Genomic DNA, 14,320 nt, shown 5'->3' on the forward strand with positions numbered 1-14,320 from the left:
CTCACAAGTCTTAGTGGCAGAAGAGAAAGAGGTGCTCTGTGGGATAGCTGCCCAGAATGCATCGCTCTGAATACCGCTGCAAGTGCTGCAACTGTGAACACGCTATTGTTCAGGCAGCTGATAGTATGAACACACAACAGCCGTTTCCCTTCAGTGCTCTCTGAGCGGCGCTGTAACTGCTGGCGCTGTAACTTAGCCAGTTTAGATGTGCCCTTAGCGATGCAGCTATGAAGCAGGAGTGAGCCTGCAATCAAGATAATTTGATACAGTTTATCTGGCAATTCAAAATATTATTTTGACTTTTTACATAACTTTAAAAAATCCTACATTATCACAAGTTATGTTTGATTAAAATAGAGCTGGCTTAGTAGCTGGATAGGGTAAAAGGCAATTTTTTTAAACAGTGTTCTCTAACTAGTTGAAAGCTACTACTACCTAAATATCACATTTTGCCTAAGTGGCTGTAATTTTCATTGCTTTATATGTGAAAACATTGTTGGGAGGAGAGTGTAATTAATGTTTGGAACATTAGGAGCTAGTTTCCCTTACTCGTATGGGCATGGGGTCAAGGTGGGTCACTGTCTCCCTCTTGGGGGAGGGTTGCAGTGTGAGTCCAGTATGTCTCTTGGGGAGATGCCAGAGTCACAGTCCGTCTTTGGGGGGAGGGAGGAGGACGAGTCATCCCCATATTAGGGACTTTGTTTTATATAGGTAACTACTTACCCCCTCTGCTGCTGAAAAAAAAGGCCTGATTTTTCACATTTGCTATCTGGTCATGCTAGGTAGGATGGGGGTGTCAGTGTGGGTCGCAGTTGCTCTTGGGGAAGGGAGTTGCCAATTTTGGTTGGATATGTTTGTGGAGATTTCATCACATGACAATCTTTAATTGAAGGTTAATCTTTAATTCCTGGAGAATTCAGGCCAATCCCCGAGGGTTGGCAAGCCTAAGTGTGGGTCACAGTCTGTGTTGCGGAAGGGGGTAGATGAGACTGAGTTATGGTCTAGCTCCCCCTGGGGTGGCTGTGTGAGGCATGGGGGTGGGGGCACGGTGCATCTCACAGCCTCCCCCTTGTGCTGCTGTGCTGGGACCTTCGGGATGGCTGCAGTGCTGGCCCCGCTGTCCCTTGCGGGGACTGGAGGGTGCTGTGCCCTGCGCTGTGCTGAGGATGGGCCGCGCCAGGTTGGGGGGACTCAGTGCCACTTCCTGCTCCCAGCACAGGTGGGGAAATGGAACGGGGCTAGGGCTGGGGCTTGGGTAAGGTGACCAGACAGCAAGTGTGAAAAATCGGGATGGGATGGGGGTGGTAATAGGCACCTATATAAGACAAAGAACCAAATATCGTGACTGTCCCTATAAAACCGGGACAGCGGGTCACCCTAGGCTTGGGGGGCGGAGATTAAGGGGGGAATGGCGGGGGGATGATCGCACGTGCAAGTAATAGATTGAGGCAGGCTGAGGCCCTCTGATAGGCAGTTGCGCTAAACAGGGAGTAAGGGGCGGAGCAACAACTCTGCTGCTCATTACGCCGCTTAACTGGCAGTTTTCTCCACAACCGCTAAAAGTCGGGTCCCGCCTTCTTCTTACGTCCTCTCTTGTATTGGGGGTGGGAGCTCGCGCACGTCATTAAAAAGCGCCGGAAATGTCCCGCCCCGAGGCGGTTGTGGGCCCTGTCACGTGATGGCAGTGGGCGGCTCTGTAAGCCCGTGTCGTTAGCTGTAGCGGCGCGTTGTTTTGACGTAGTAGGGGTCGGTTGAGGGGACAGGGGGGCCCGTCCGCTGCCATGACCATCTGCCACTTCTTCCTGCAGGGCCGCTGCCGCTTCGGCGAGAGGTGCTGGAACGAACATCCCCGCGGCGGGGGGCGCTCGGGCCCGGCCGCGCCGCCCTCCCAGGGTACCCGCGTCTCCTCTTCTCCTCCGCCTGCGGGGCCCTTACAGAGCGGGGGGGCCGGCCGCGCTACTGGGGTTTCGCGCCCGCGGCGATCGGCTCTCGCCTGCTCTCTGCGCGCGGGAAGCCGGCGGGTGAGGGCTCCGAGCCCCGGGTTTGAAGCGGCTGGATCGGTCGGGGCCCGCGGGGAGCCGGCCGGGTCCCAGACCAGGGGGCCCAGCGCCCCCCTTCGCGCTGTGGTGTCAATGGCCAAACGTCTGGGACCCTAACTGCGCCCCCCTCCCCCCGCCCGCGCATGGGGCTTGTGCCAATCACCCCCTGGCAAATCCAGCCTCGCGCCAGGGCCCGTGATCCATGGCTGGGGCCCTAGGCGCTTTCCGTAGCAGTAATTACCGCAGCTGCTCTGTTAGCTGCTCTGCTCTGACCCGTCCAGTATCGCGCCCGCAACAGGGGACAGCTTGCGCGGAGCCCTGCCGCGGGCGTGGGATAACCTGCGCCCAGAGAAGGTTCTTCCTGATTGCACTCTGCCCCATTTAGAGGTTAGCTCCTGCCATAAAGCGTGTAGCTTTATATCCCTGCCCAAACTCTTGATTGTTCTCTTAACGTTTACTATTATAATTCTAGATAGTCTTGTCATCTCTGTAGGTCCCTAATTATTGTCAGAATCCTAAAACGTTTTTGTCTGTGTTCTGTGCCGTAACAATGTAACCACTGGTGCTGCTGTTAGCACCTGCTGTTTCAGAGTGCCTAATCTGGTGGGGTAATGTGTAATCCCGCTCAACTGGCATCTCGAACTCCTCCCTCTTTAATGAACAGGAGGCTGGTAGATCTCCTTAACCAGCAGATTTCTAAAAGAAACAAAAATTGTATTGCACCACATATAAATACAGAATTTAGGTGCACCAAATGCTGTAGGCTTTATCAGGAACTTTAAATTTAAAGGGTTAAATAACTGTCAGTTCAAATAGGAAAACTTTAATAGCAAACAGTTCAGTATTTTACCTTTTTCCTTTTTAAAAAAAATTTTTTTTAATTAAATGTTACTTGTAAAATTGTACCATGAATTATCTTTCACTGTCATCCTTGCCATTGGTCACTATTTCACATAGCTCATGTGGGAATTTATTGTAAATGACTAATAGCTTGGAGCTAGTAATATTTGTAAAATAAAAAAGTTGACTTTTTCTTATTAGAAATTATAGCCTGTCTAGATGCATTTTTGGTTTTATTCTAATACATAAGCAAGGCTTGAAAGTTTCTGGAGGGTGTTTTCAGAAAATCTTTTGTTTTCAAACCAAAAAAACTCCTCCATTCTTGATTACTGGATGATTGGAATATTAATAGGATTCTGATATAAGTATTAATGGAGATGAGATACAAGTACACTGGAGAGAAACCTTCTCTAATTCCTACTGCACAGATGTGGTTTTTCCGTATATCTTCCATAGACAGAACATACACATCCCAGTGCTGTGATTTGTTGTTTCCAAAGTGGACAGTTTGAAAGGGAACTCCCCACCACCCAAGCCTCGCTAAATACATCATTAATGTTTATGATTTGTAAGGGGTGCTGCCAACTTGGAATCTGATCTGTTTCAAAAAAATATGTTAAAAGTTGTTTCAGATGCTTATCTGCCCCTGAATCTCCCAGCAAATGTTTGTAGCTTACAGTCACATGTTCCCTTGTTATGGGTTTTTTTAATGTTTCTGTCCATATTGTCCTGTGAAATCTCTCACAAGCAGTGTGAAAATGAGGGCCTCATTCTTCTAAGCTGAACATCTGGACTTCACTTGGTAGGGCCAGGGGTGCAGCTATGCAGGTCATCTTTCAAGATTTGGGGCCTAAATGGGAGACTATCATGAAGTGCTGTCAAATGGGCAAAATAAACTGAAAAAAGAATAGTGATTTTTTTTCTAATCTTTCAGATATAATAATCTTAAATGTTACTTGCAATAACAATGGGTAAATTTCATATTGGTCTATGTGTGATTTTTATTGGTGTCCCTTATGGTTTATTTTACTTTGTTTTTTGGCCTTTTGAAAGGTTTTGAGATATGAATTAGATATCTTAATACCCCACTCTGCAAACATGTGCATAAATAGTCCCATTAGCTTCACTGAGACTGCTCACATGATTACAGTTGCTTACATGTGCAGGCCTGGGCTCTTAGTTTGTCCACGCATCTTTAAACAAAATAAACTTTGATCACATTAAACACCACCTCAAAATGTTGACTATGTCTGAAAAATTGATTCTCTTCAGGCTCCATTGTACAGTGCTACCATGTACAGCTGGGCTTAGTTTACTTGATTCATGGTAGTGAGGAAAATGTGTGAAATGTGGAAGAATATTTAATTATTGTTTTTTCTTTTTCATTGTAAGGTACTGGCAGAGGAGGATGGGGTGCCCATAACCAGAGATACAGCAATGTTGTCCAACCTTCTAATTTCTCTAAACCCACTACATGGGGTGGCAGCAGAGATGATGGAAAGGCATTTTTTGGACCCTCTATTGACTCTGGAGGTGGCAATAAAAGTTCAGGATTTTCTCAAAACAGATTCTCTGCATTAAGCTCTGAGCAAAATATTGGCAATAGCTACAGAGATGAAGAGGAGAAGCTTCTGTAAGTCCTTGTTCTGTCTTTGAGCATCTAGAAAGTATTTAGAAAAATGAATTCTAAAAGTGTAGATTTGTATGGAGGCACTTGTTGAGTGTATTATGTAATTTCCCCATAATGAAGTCTAAAGAGGCTTCTAATGCATAAATATTTATTATCCATTATAGATCACTTGTTAATATGAATGTCTTCACTAGGGGGTAATAAAGAAGTGTGTTTGTAGTGAAATTAAATTTCATGGAACTTCAGTAGAGCTGGAAGGAAAACCTCAGTGAACCTTACATTAAAATGCACACAGACAGTCTTTATGAATTTAAGATACTCTTTTAATAATTTGCATTTCTCTTTAAAGGAGATCTGAAAAGGGGGAAAAATTGGGCTTGTATCTTCTCCTCCCCTCCCCCCTGTTTTTGCTTTATTCTCACCCATAAAGGACACCAGGAAGGTTTATTTAATAATAATTATAATAATAAAAAAAAAACCTACTTCTTCCCCCCCGCCCCCCCTCCCGCTTGTTTTGAACCAAAAAAAAAGCCAGGCTTTTGCTATTGGATGACTTGAGTACTGATAGGATCTTTATATCACGGGTATTAAGGAATTGAGGTACTGGTTGAGGCCAGAAGTGGCTTTTATTCTATTTTTAGTTAAACAGGTGTTCTGAAAAAAGTTTTAATGTACCTAGATCTAGGGGAACACTTTCTTTAAGATTTTGATGTGCCAGCCATGTTAATTAAGGGCTGAGAGCTCCCAATATACATTTAAGTCATTCAAAAAGTTCTCCAACAACAAAGGAAACATTTGTCTTGACTTTCCTGACACTTAAAGAGAAAACAAATAAAACCTCCTCCCCCTTCTTGTGGGGGGGGATTCAGACATTCTTTATACATTAAGAAGGGCACAAACTAGATTAGAGAGAGAAAAAATTTCCCTTTGCAGGTCACTTTGTCTAGAGTAGGATGAGGAAATTTTTAAAATCCTTAAAAGATGGTATTTACCTACATTTTGGTTACCTCATATGAATGTGTGGTTTTTATTACAAAAAATCCAGAGTAATAAAAGCAAATTTCTAATACTTAGTGATCTTCTCTCTACAGTACAGTATTCTTGCTTTTGTTCTCTTCAGTGTTTGTCTCTAAATGTTCTCCTTTCCATTTTGTTTTACTTCAGTTGATTGTCCTTTATCCCTATTATTTCATTACTTCTATAGTATATGGACTTCTGTATTCTCTTAAAATTGACATGAGACAGCTGTTTTCCTCTAGTCAGAGTCTTTCTGCGTTTTACTTTTTGCTGCTATACATATTAGCTTATATTTTTAGAATTACCTTTATAATTTTCAAGGTTTCTCAAACAGTAATGTTGAGATAATAATCTGCAGCCCTCAGAGGGAATCATTTAATGGGAGGTATGCACTTCAGACTGCCAATCTTTTTCCAACTTGCTTAATTCATTATGCAATTATATACTTTAGCAAAACATTTAAAAAGTGACCATTCCTATAGGTTATCACAATTGTTCACTGAGGGGCCAATTGTCCCAGTGCTCATACTGATGAGTGCCTTACTTCAACATGTGTAAACCATTAATGTCCATGGTTCAGCTTTACTACTAGGATGGGGAAATGCTTACTTCATTAAAGTCAGGGAGACTGCTCCTGGAGTATGGGGCTGCTCAGGGTGAGGGAGTGTATCAGAATCTGGCCCGGAATTATTTTGAAATACCTTTTTGTTCTTTTTTTTTTTTTTTTGATCGAATAATTGATTTTATTCAATTTTTTTTCTTTGGTATAATTTTTCTAGCGAAGGCATAATAAAGGACATGGAAGTCTGGGAATCTTCAGGACAGTGGATGTTCTCCTGTTACTCACCTATGAAAGAAAAACCGAACATCTCAGGTAGTAACTTCCCTAGTGTCATCATACACTTATTACCAAGAATGTTTCTCTCAAGGTGTTGCATTATATTTATTTTAGGGTCCAAAAGAGTGCCAGTTGCTTTGCAGAATTGCACGAGACAAAAGCTCTTCCCCTAAAAAGCTAAAGCCTCAAACCTTCCACTTGTTCCACCTATGTGGAGATCTTGCAGGATCTAGACTTAACTTATGATAAAGTGATATGGTGCCTCATTTTTGGCATGTGCAACCTGGAGGTTCTATTACAAGTGACCGTTGCATCTTTTCAAATGTGCTGTAATTAATTGACTTATTATGGGTGTTGCAGCAAGGCCTATCTATTGTAGCGTCATAAAAATGCTCTCAAACAATACATCTTCCTCTGAGGATTTTGATTGTTCCTTTCCCTACAGGTTTTCCAGACTTCTCACCAGAAGAGTTGCATCTTGAATACTATAACTGCAGAGCAAACAATAATATTCAGAACTATGTAAGCTTTTTAAAAATATTGCAAACTTTTCTGATGTAACATACGCAGTTCAGAGTAGTGCTACTTTAATAACTACAGTGGTGGCTCATTTGATTTGTGTAACAAATTCCAAGGAATTTTCAGAATGCCAAAATACATTCTCAATGAATTGGCTGTCTTTAGTTTTAAATATACTGTGCATGCTTTCCAGTTTCAATTATTAATTTCATTGAGAACACTGGCCAAAACTGTCTCACGTGGGTGCCTAAAATTAGGCAGCTAAAGAAAGTGGTTTGATTTCCTAAAGTGCTGGGCACTTGCTTTGTTAATGCTGCTGCTCCATGGGAAGCAATAGGAGAGGGCGTTTGGCTAATCTCACATAATTAAATTTAGGGGCTGCTCTTTGCCTAGATTTTCCTCTGCTCACACTTAGCCTTACTCCTCAAGCTTCTTCTCTGCTAGCCCTTAGAATCTTCTTGGTACTATTTGTGTAACTGCTTGAATCATGGCCTGAGAGCTTGACACTGTCTCTGCTGATATCGATATAATTTGATATTGATGTGGCAGAGCATAGGGCACAATGAAGATAAACTCCATGTATTGTTTAAAGTGTCATCACCCTTTAGAGCAGAGGACTTGTACCAGTACAGTTAAACAGTGATTCATTTTAATTTTATGTCCTTGCTGCCCCTAAAGCCACGTAAGTATCAAGGGAACCAGCCTGGCAATGGAGGCGATTTGACACTGCAGTCTCGTAGTAGGAATTGAGCTGTTTGACAGATTTGGGGATATAGAAAAACTGCAAAGGGAAATAATAGGTAGTGGTAGGCCTGCCCTGAATGGAGTCACTACACTTAATTTGATCTGCTACAGGCAACGTCTCTAGCGGTGTCAGGAGTTCTGATTTCCTTGGGAGAACAGCAGCCACCTGAATCACTAATCATGCCCTACTTTTTTTTTAAATATAAATATCATAGTTTAGATTTATAAAACATGTACTATGAAGTGGTACAGTGATCTTTCTGGTGAAGAAGAGGACACAGTCAAAAAGTGTGTGTATTTGAGCTAATTATATGGGTTTTGTACCAGCTGCACCAGTCAGGCTGAAGTTTCATCCACATCCTTTCATAATACAAGTTATCGCATTTACAAATAACTAAAAGATGACTGTCAAACTTCTGAGACACAAACAGGTTAGTTTATCTGTATTACAAACATATGGCGCTGTGAAGGCTCCCTTCTCGTGAGCAAACTGTTTTTTTTGTTTGTTTTGTTTTTCCTTGTCTCCTATTCAAAAAGTCCTCCTCTATACTGTTGACAGTTTTTTTTTCCTACAGCTATATCAGCAATGCCTCTTAATGTAGATACAGTTTATACTGGCAAACAAATTCTTTTCCAGTATAGATAATATCAGCAAAAGCATTTAGTGCTGGTATAACTGCATCTACACTAGGGCTTTGGTTGTTATGGAAATGTTTAAAAAATAAATTAAATCCTGACTGACATTACTATAGCAGCAAAAATTCCACAAGTAAACCTGGCCTTAGTCTCTCCAGTCAGAAAAATGTGTCCATTGACTTTATACCCCTCTGTTCTTTCCAATCTGTCTGTCTTTTACCACCAGTCTTGCTTGTTAAACTAAAATCAATTGCAGTAGTGTGGTTAATAATAAAACTGTTTATAACACCCTCAATAAGCCAAGCGTTTTATTTTTAAATTTGTTTTCCTGTGTTCTTTCTTTCTCAGTTCACAAACAGGAAATTATGCTATTGCAAAAGATTAACTTTATAACACCCTAATGACATCAGAAGTCAAATTTTTCTTTGAAAGTATTTGAAGAATTGCCCCCAAGTAACACCTAATGTTAATTCAGAAATTAAAAGGAAAATATTTTTTTGAAAAGAATTCTGTGCAATTAACAAATTTGTGATAGACCATTACAAGATTTCCCATTTGTGTGGATATTTCACACACTGGGAACTGAAAACATTTTTTTAAAATAGAAGAATGTTGTCGTAAACCCACAAATTACTGACATTGAAACTACCTTACTTCAAATCTTTTGTAATTGACTAGATTTCAAGTTAATTATCTTCCTTTAAGTAGACTTCGGATATTGCTGCAGTCCAGAATCTAATATGCTGGGATTATAAAAGCAAACTGTTTGTTTTTATTCTGGAATATCATGATTTGGATGCCCAATCCTAATCTGATCGATTGCTGCACAATTTTTCTTCCCGTTGGACAGCATTTCAGTAGGAATTGCTAATATTACTAGTTTTATTAGACACAGGAAGCACTTAAATGCTGGTGCTTCCTGTTAATTTTAACATTTAGCACGAACACTGCTTCTTGGGATGCAGAAGAAAATTTTGTCCCACCAGAAACATTGTTTAGTATTAGTCAAACAAGGCAGTGAAGATATGAAAGCAGAAGTGATTAGAGAAGGGCAGAATCATACAAAAACAAAAAGTATAACCCTTTTATTTTATTTATATATCATTTTTTTGGTCAAAGGTGGAACAGTTGCTTCCTCAAATCTCTGAAGTGAGCCTTCCAAATATAACTTTCTAATCTAGTAAATGTTTCACCTTTAAAAAAAAAATTAAATGTACATTTATTTTTATCACCTTTGCATGTTTTCTTAGTAGCTGGTATTGCTGCAATGCTGAGAAGTTTTTGTAAAACCTTTAATATTTAGTAAGCTATAATCAAACTTAATGGTGGTGGATAGTGTATTAACTGATTTTAAGATTTGTAAGAGAGCATCACTGAATATTTGAATGCAAGTTCATGAAGTTGTCAATATACAAGTCCATAATTATTTACCTTGTATAGTCCTTCCATGAGATATTCTCATCCAAATCATGTTTCATTCATAAACTGAGTCAAAATATAAACGAGGAATTTCCCAGTCTGTGTCTTATAAGAGCTGATGTCAGACAATGATCTTCCAGCACGTGACCATGCTGAATAGAATTGTTGGTGTGTTTGTGATGTTGAGACACTTTGAAAGTGTGTGAAGATTTTACTAAAAGATTAAATATTCCACTTTCACAGGTTGCTGGCACATCAAAAGGCTTTTCTAATTTTGACATCGTTTTTTTACACTACGTTAAGCCTTAGCTACTTATAAAAATGTGAAAGCACATTATTTTATTTAAATTATACTGATGTGGAATAGTGATGTACACAATATTGTGATGTGATTATTTAATGTTTTAATCATTACTAAATACCCTTTTCTTCTATTAAAGTTTAATTTCCTGTACTTTAGCAATCACTACAGAATTGTGTGTAGTAATCCACTCTGCACTTTAAGGGAACTGATTATATTAGTGAATTTAAGTCCTTAATTAATAAGTATGGAGTGATAGTGCTAAATTATCCTGAGAGAGAAGGGGGTGTTTTTGCTAGAAAGCAAGGGGAGCATTCGGTAAACTCTTGGTACTTAACTTAATGATTCAGCACATACAATGTCAACTGTGCCAGCAGTAAAACAAGGAATTGAAGAGTTTATTCTTGTAGAGCTGGAATTTGGAATTCCTCTGTTAATACTACTAATTGGTTAGAACTTGCATTAAAGAAAGTATCCTGCAGTTTCTCATGTTTTATATGCATAAAAAGCAATACGCTTGGTCTGAGAGCAATTGTGTAAAGAAAGTTGATAATATTGAGTTTCAGACTTGCACTTTCCCTGCTCAAATTTGTAGCGTGGAGGTTTTGGGTAGGGGTAGGTGTCTTCCTACTTTTGGGCTAGTGGGGTTGTCCTATCGTAATTTAAGAAACTTGTGCCTTTTCAGTTGCATCATGAAATTACTCAATAGTGCCATTTCTTACTTGCATCATTATCATAGACTTAATGTCCTTTGTCTCTTTTTTTTTTTTCTTTTTCCCCCTCCCCTTTTTAGATAAATTCAGTCCAGCAATTAGTAAACCAATGGAGAAATAGATTGCTTGAGTTGAAGACTCTAAATACATCTACCAAAGCAGCATTGGTGAGTATTACTGAAAAGTAAAATATATTTAATGTTCTCCTTCCCCTAATTTCAAACAGGAATGTTTAACTTGGATTCAAGATAGTTTGTTAGACACATCATGCCAAAGTGTGCTACACATACCAAAGTTAGTTGCCTTCACAATGATCGTTAAGGAACCAATTTCTAAGACATGATATGGGTGAAGAAATGGTATCCATATTTGCCGACTTCATGAATTGATCTTCGTATAGCGATCTGGCAAAAGTTCCATGTGTAGAAAATACAGATAATATAGTCATAGGATTTAGCCATCCATCTTCTATTGTACATTAAATTCTAAATCCCCCTTCTTGGCTTTGAAAATTTCAACATTTTTTATTTAAGAACAAGTACTTTGCAGTCATTTAGAATGGTCTTGCTTGGCACTAAATAGCCAAGACTTGAAAATATTTGCCTTCTAGCTGTGACAATTTTAATAGAAGATGTGTGGCTAAAACTGCTGCAGTACTTTGAAAAACACCATAGTTGAGATTATCTTCCATATTACTGCTATGCAGGGGTATCCATGTCAAAGGATCTGGCCAAGTAGCAATGAGACAGGCATGTTGATAGTAGTCTGGCATTAGGTCTTGGATAATGCTTTTGGAACACTTGTTTGGGTGGGGGGGCAGTGAAGAATGACAGAACAGATGGAGCATGTGAGAGAGAGACAGAAGGTGGTGGTCTGGATTTGAAAACAGTGTCATGCTCCATTCCTGCCACACAATATTTTTAGGCTTGGCCTGATATGACAACATACTTAAAAGAACCATGCCAATTAACTTCTTCAGTTGAAACTAGTTTTGACTTCACTGACTTAATTATCAGAAGTATTTATATTAGTTATAAATGTTTATAGAAAGAAACACATTTGCCCACTTTAAAATGTGAATCCTACATTTGCCTTTTTTTAAAAGGTATCTGAACTTAAAAATGTGGTTAGTCAACAATTGCCTGCCTTTGGATTTGGTGGACAACAAACATCAACCTTTGGGTCATCAGGTAAGTTTTCTGTATTAATAGCTAGCACTGTTAATTGTTGCCTTTTGTTTTTCTGTTCTAAAAATTTCCCTATGTGTGTGTTATAATTGCAGGCTTTCCACTAAGCAGCAGCAGCAATAGGAGTGCCAGCAGTTCTTCCTTTAAATCAAATACTGAACTTGTTAATGCATCCTCTGGAAGCACCACTGCATTTGGAAGCTCTTCTATTGTTCCGGACCCTTCAGCATTGGGTGTGACCTCTTCCTCAAGATCAGCCCCTTCCATTGGCTTTGGTAGCCAACCAGCTTCATCTGCAGCCTCTTTTTCATTTAAAAAGCCTGAAACGGCAGGTGGTTTTGGAACTTCTGGATTTTCAGGGTTTGGCAGTTCCTCTGCTGTAAACTTGTCAAGCACAATCCCACTTCCAGCCTTTGGAGCTGTTAATGCAGCAGTTGCTGCCCCTGCCTCAGAATCAGGCAACTCTTTATTTGGACAGTCTGTTAGTGCCTTTGGATATAATGTAGCACCAGCACCTCCTGCAGCCACAAGCATTGTTACTTCAGATAAGTTATTCACACCAAAGACTGATCTATCACCTGAGGAGTTGAAGCAGTTTGAAGCAAAGAAGTTTACGCTAGGAAAGATTCCTCTAAAGCCACCACCAATAGAGCTTTTAAATGTTTGAAACTATAACATGTACAGTGAGCAAATTCTGAAATTAAACTTTTACAGAATGTTTTTAATTTTCTGTAAGTAGGCAACTTGACACTTTAACAATTCAAATATGTAATTTTGAGGTTTGGCACTGAACTATATACTTCTTGTGAGTTAAATTTTAATTTCCTTTCTAAGGCTGCTCCAGGAAGGTAGGATCCCAATTGTAAATATTCTTTGTTTGCTTTGGAAGAGTCTTTAAACCCAAGAAGTTTACAATTGAAAATAAAGTTTTTATAGTAAATTAACAAAATACAGTGATATCTTCTCAATCTTTTCTTCTCTGCTGTGAAAAGAAAATCTGCAGTGGAATGGGAGTACTTTTGAGATAGACAGTCAACCAACTGATGATGAAATGTGTACAAAGAAACTGCTGTACCCCTCAAATCACCTACTTTCCCTTGCCTCTTTTTGCCTTCAAAGAAAGGGACATGCTTTCTTCAGCAACTGACAATTTTACTGTGTGTGTCTGAATTGGAGACCATTACAAGTGCCATCTACTCCTCATAGGCTCTAACCTTGTTTCTTCACCCTACAGTCAGTTCATAACCATAAAATCTACAATAGGGCAAAGCCCTGGCTGTCAAGAGAACCTGGATTTTTTTATTTATTTATTTTTAGGCTTTTGTTTGGCCCTCATCACCATAACATCTGAGCATCTTGCAAAGGCTAATGAGTTTTTTAGAGCTGGTCAGCGAATGGTTTTCCTGTCCTGTGAAAGTTTGAAATTTCAGAATTTTCCCATTTCAAATCATGAAAAGTTGAAATCTCAAAATTTTGCTTATCAATAATGTGAAGGGGAAAAAATGTGGAACAGGTCAACCTAAATATTTCAGTTTCCACTTTTTAAATTTTTTTTACTAAAAATTAAATTTCCAAAAGATCTTTATTTTGGAAATTTAAACAAGAAAATATACTTCTTGTTTAGAAAAAATGTAAACTTTTTTCAAAAATTTTTTGAATCAGGGATGTCAAAATAAATTATCTCCCCTGAACAGTTTTGGTGAATTGCCATTTATCACTGAAAAACCATGTAGTTGGAAGACTTCTGACTTGCTCTACAATTGCTCTTCCAAGAGCTTGTGAGATGAGGAAGCATTTTTATCACATTTTACAGGGGGGGGAAATGGACAAAAAGGTTGTGATTTGACCAAGGTCATCTGTGTAGTATGTGGTAGAGATAAGAACTGAACCCCGATCTGTTGCCTTAAGCACAATACCATTCTTGTGCAGCCCTGCCACATGCTATGTGACCTTAATCAAATCACATCACTTCTCCCTGCCTTTAGCGTTCCTATCTGTAAAATGGAGGTAACTGCTCACTTTTGTAGAGACTTTATTGATCTATGAATGGAAAGGCCTATGTAAGCAAATAAGCCTTTCTATTTCCCAGTTTACAGTTAGTGCATGGATTTGAGTACTTTCTTATCACTGATAGCTACAAGAGGAACCTCACAAATGTGTGGCTTGAGACTCTGATTGTCCAGAGCCATATTCTGGTTGGCTGGAACTCTCCTTGGAGATGTCACAGCTTTGCACCAATTCACTTAATTAGGTCCTCTTCAGCAAGCAGGGAAGACTCTCTCCACTCTTTGTTCATGCAGAAAGAAATTTAAAACTTTTTTTTTAATATATACAAAGACACTAAAGGGTGGGAGGAGAGTGGGTGACTATTCTAGGACCATCCCTTTTCATAGTGGAAGGATAAATTGCACAAATCCTTCCAAAAACTGGTTAAGAT

At 39.5% G+C, this 14,320-nt stretch overlaps 1 protein-coding gene across 3 annotated transcripts; it reads left to right on the forward strand.

Annotated features, from left to right (window-relative positions):
• Positions 1-1,702: 1,702 nt before the first annotated feature.
• Positions 1,703-12,832, forward strand: NUP42 (nucleoporin 42). Of its 3 annotated transcripts, none has more exons than XM_034760618.1 (7): positions 1,703-1,893; positions 4,272-4,512; positions 6,306-6,400; positions 6,810-6,886; positions 10,777-10,863; positions 11,802-11,886; positions 11,979-12,832. In XM_034760618.1, exons 1-7 carry the CDS (start codon positions 1,782-1,784, stop codon positions 12,548-12,550), a joined length of 1,269 nt encoding a protein of 422 aa, XP_034616509.1. In that variant the 5' UTR covers positions 1,703-1,781; the 3' UTR covers positions 12,551-12,832. The 3 variants fall into 3 exon arrangements, with proteins under 3 accessions (XP_034616509.1, XP_034616511.1, XP_034616512.1); XM_034760620.1 differs by having other exon boundaries at positions 1,711-1,831; XM_034760621.1 differs by lacking the exon at positions 1,703-1,893 and adding an exon at positions 1,999-2,021.
• Positions 12,833-14,320: the final 1,488 nt, after the last annotated feature.

This window comes from Trachemys scripta, chromosome 2, assembly GCF_013100865.1.
Source record: "Trachemys scripta elegans isolate TJP31775 chromosome 2, CAS_Tse_1.0, whole genome shotgun sequence".
NCBI classification, from domain to species: domain Eukaryota; kingdom Metazoa; phylum Chordata; order Testudines; family Emydidae; genus Trachemys; species Trachemys scripta.

Bases quoted from the DNA above. Each gene is read 5' to 3' on its own strand.
- NUP42 (XM_034760618.1), top strand. From the start codon at position 1,782: ATGACCATCTGCCACTTCTTCCTGCAGGGCCGCTGCCGCTTCGGCGAG. The intron at 4,513-6,305 runs GTAAGTCCTTGT...TAATTTTTCTAG, and splicing joins GATGAAGAGGAGAAGCTTCT to CGAAGGCATAATAAAGGACA. The intron at 11,887-11,978 runs GTAAGTTTTCTG...TTATAATTGCAG, and splicing joins ATCAACCTTTGGGTCATCAG to GCTTTCCACTAAGCAGCAGC.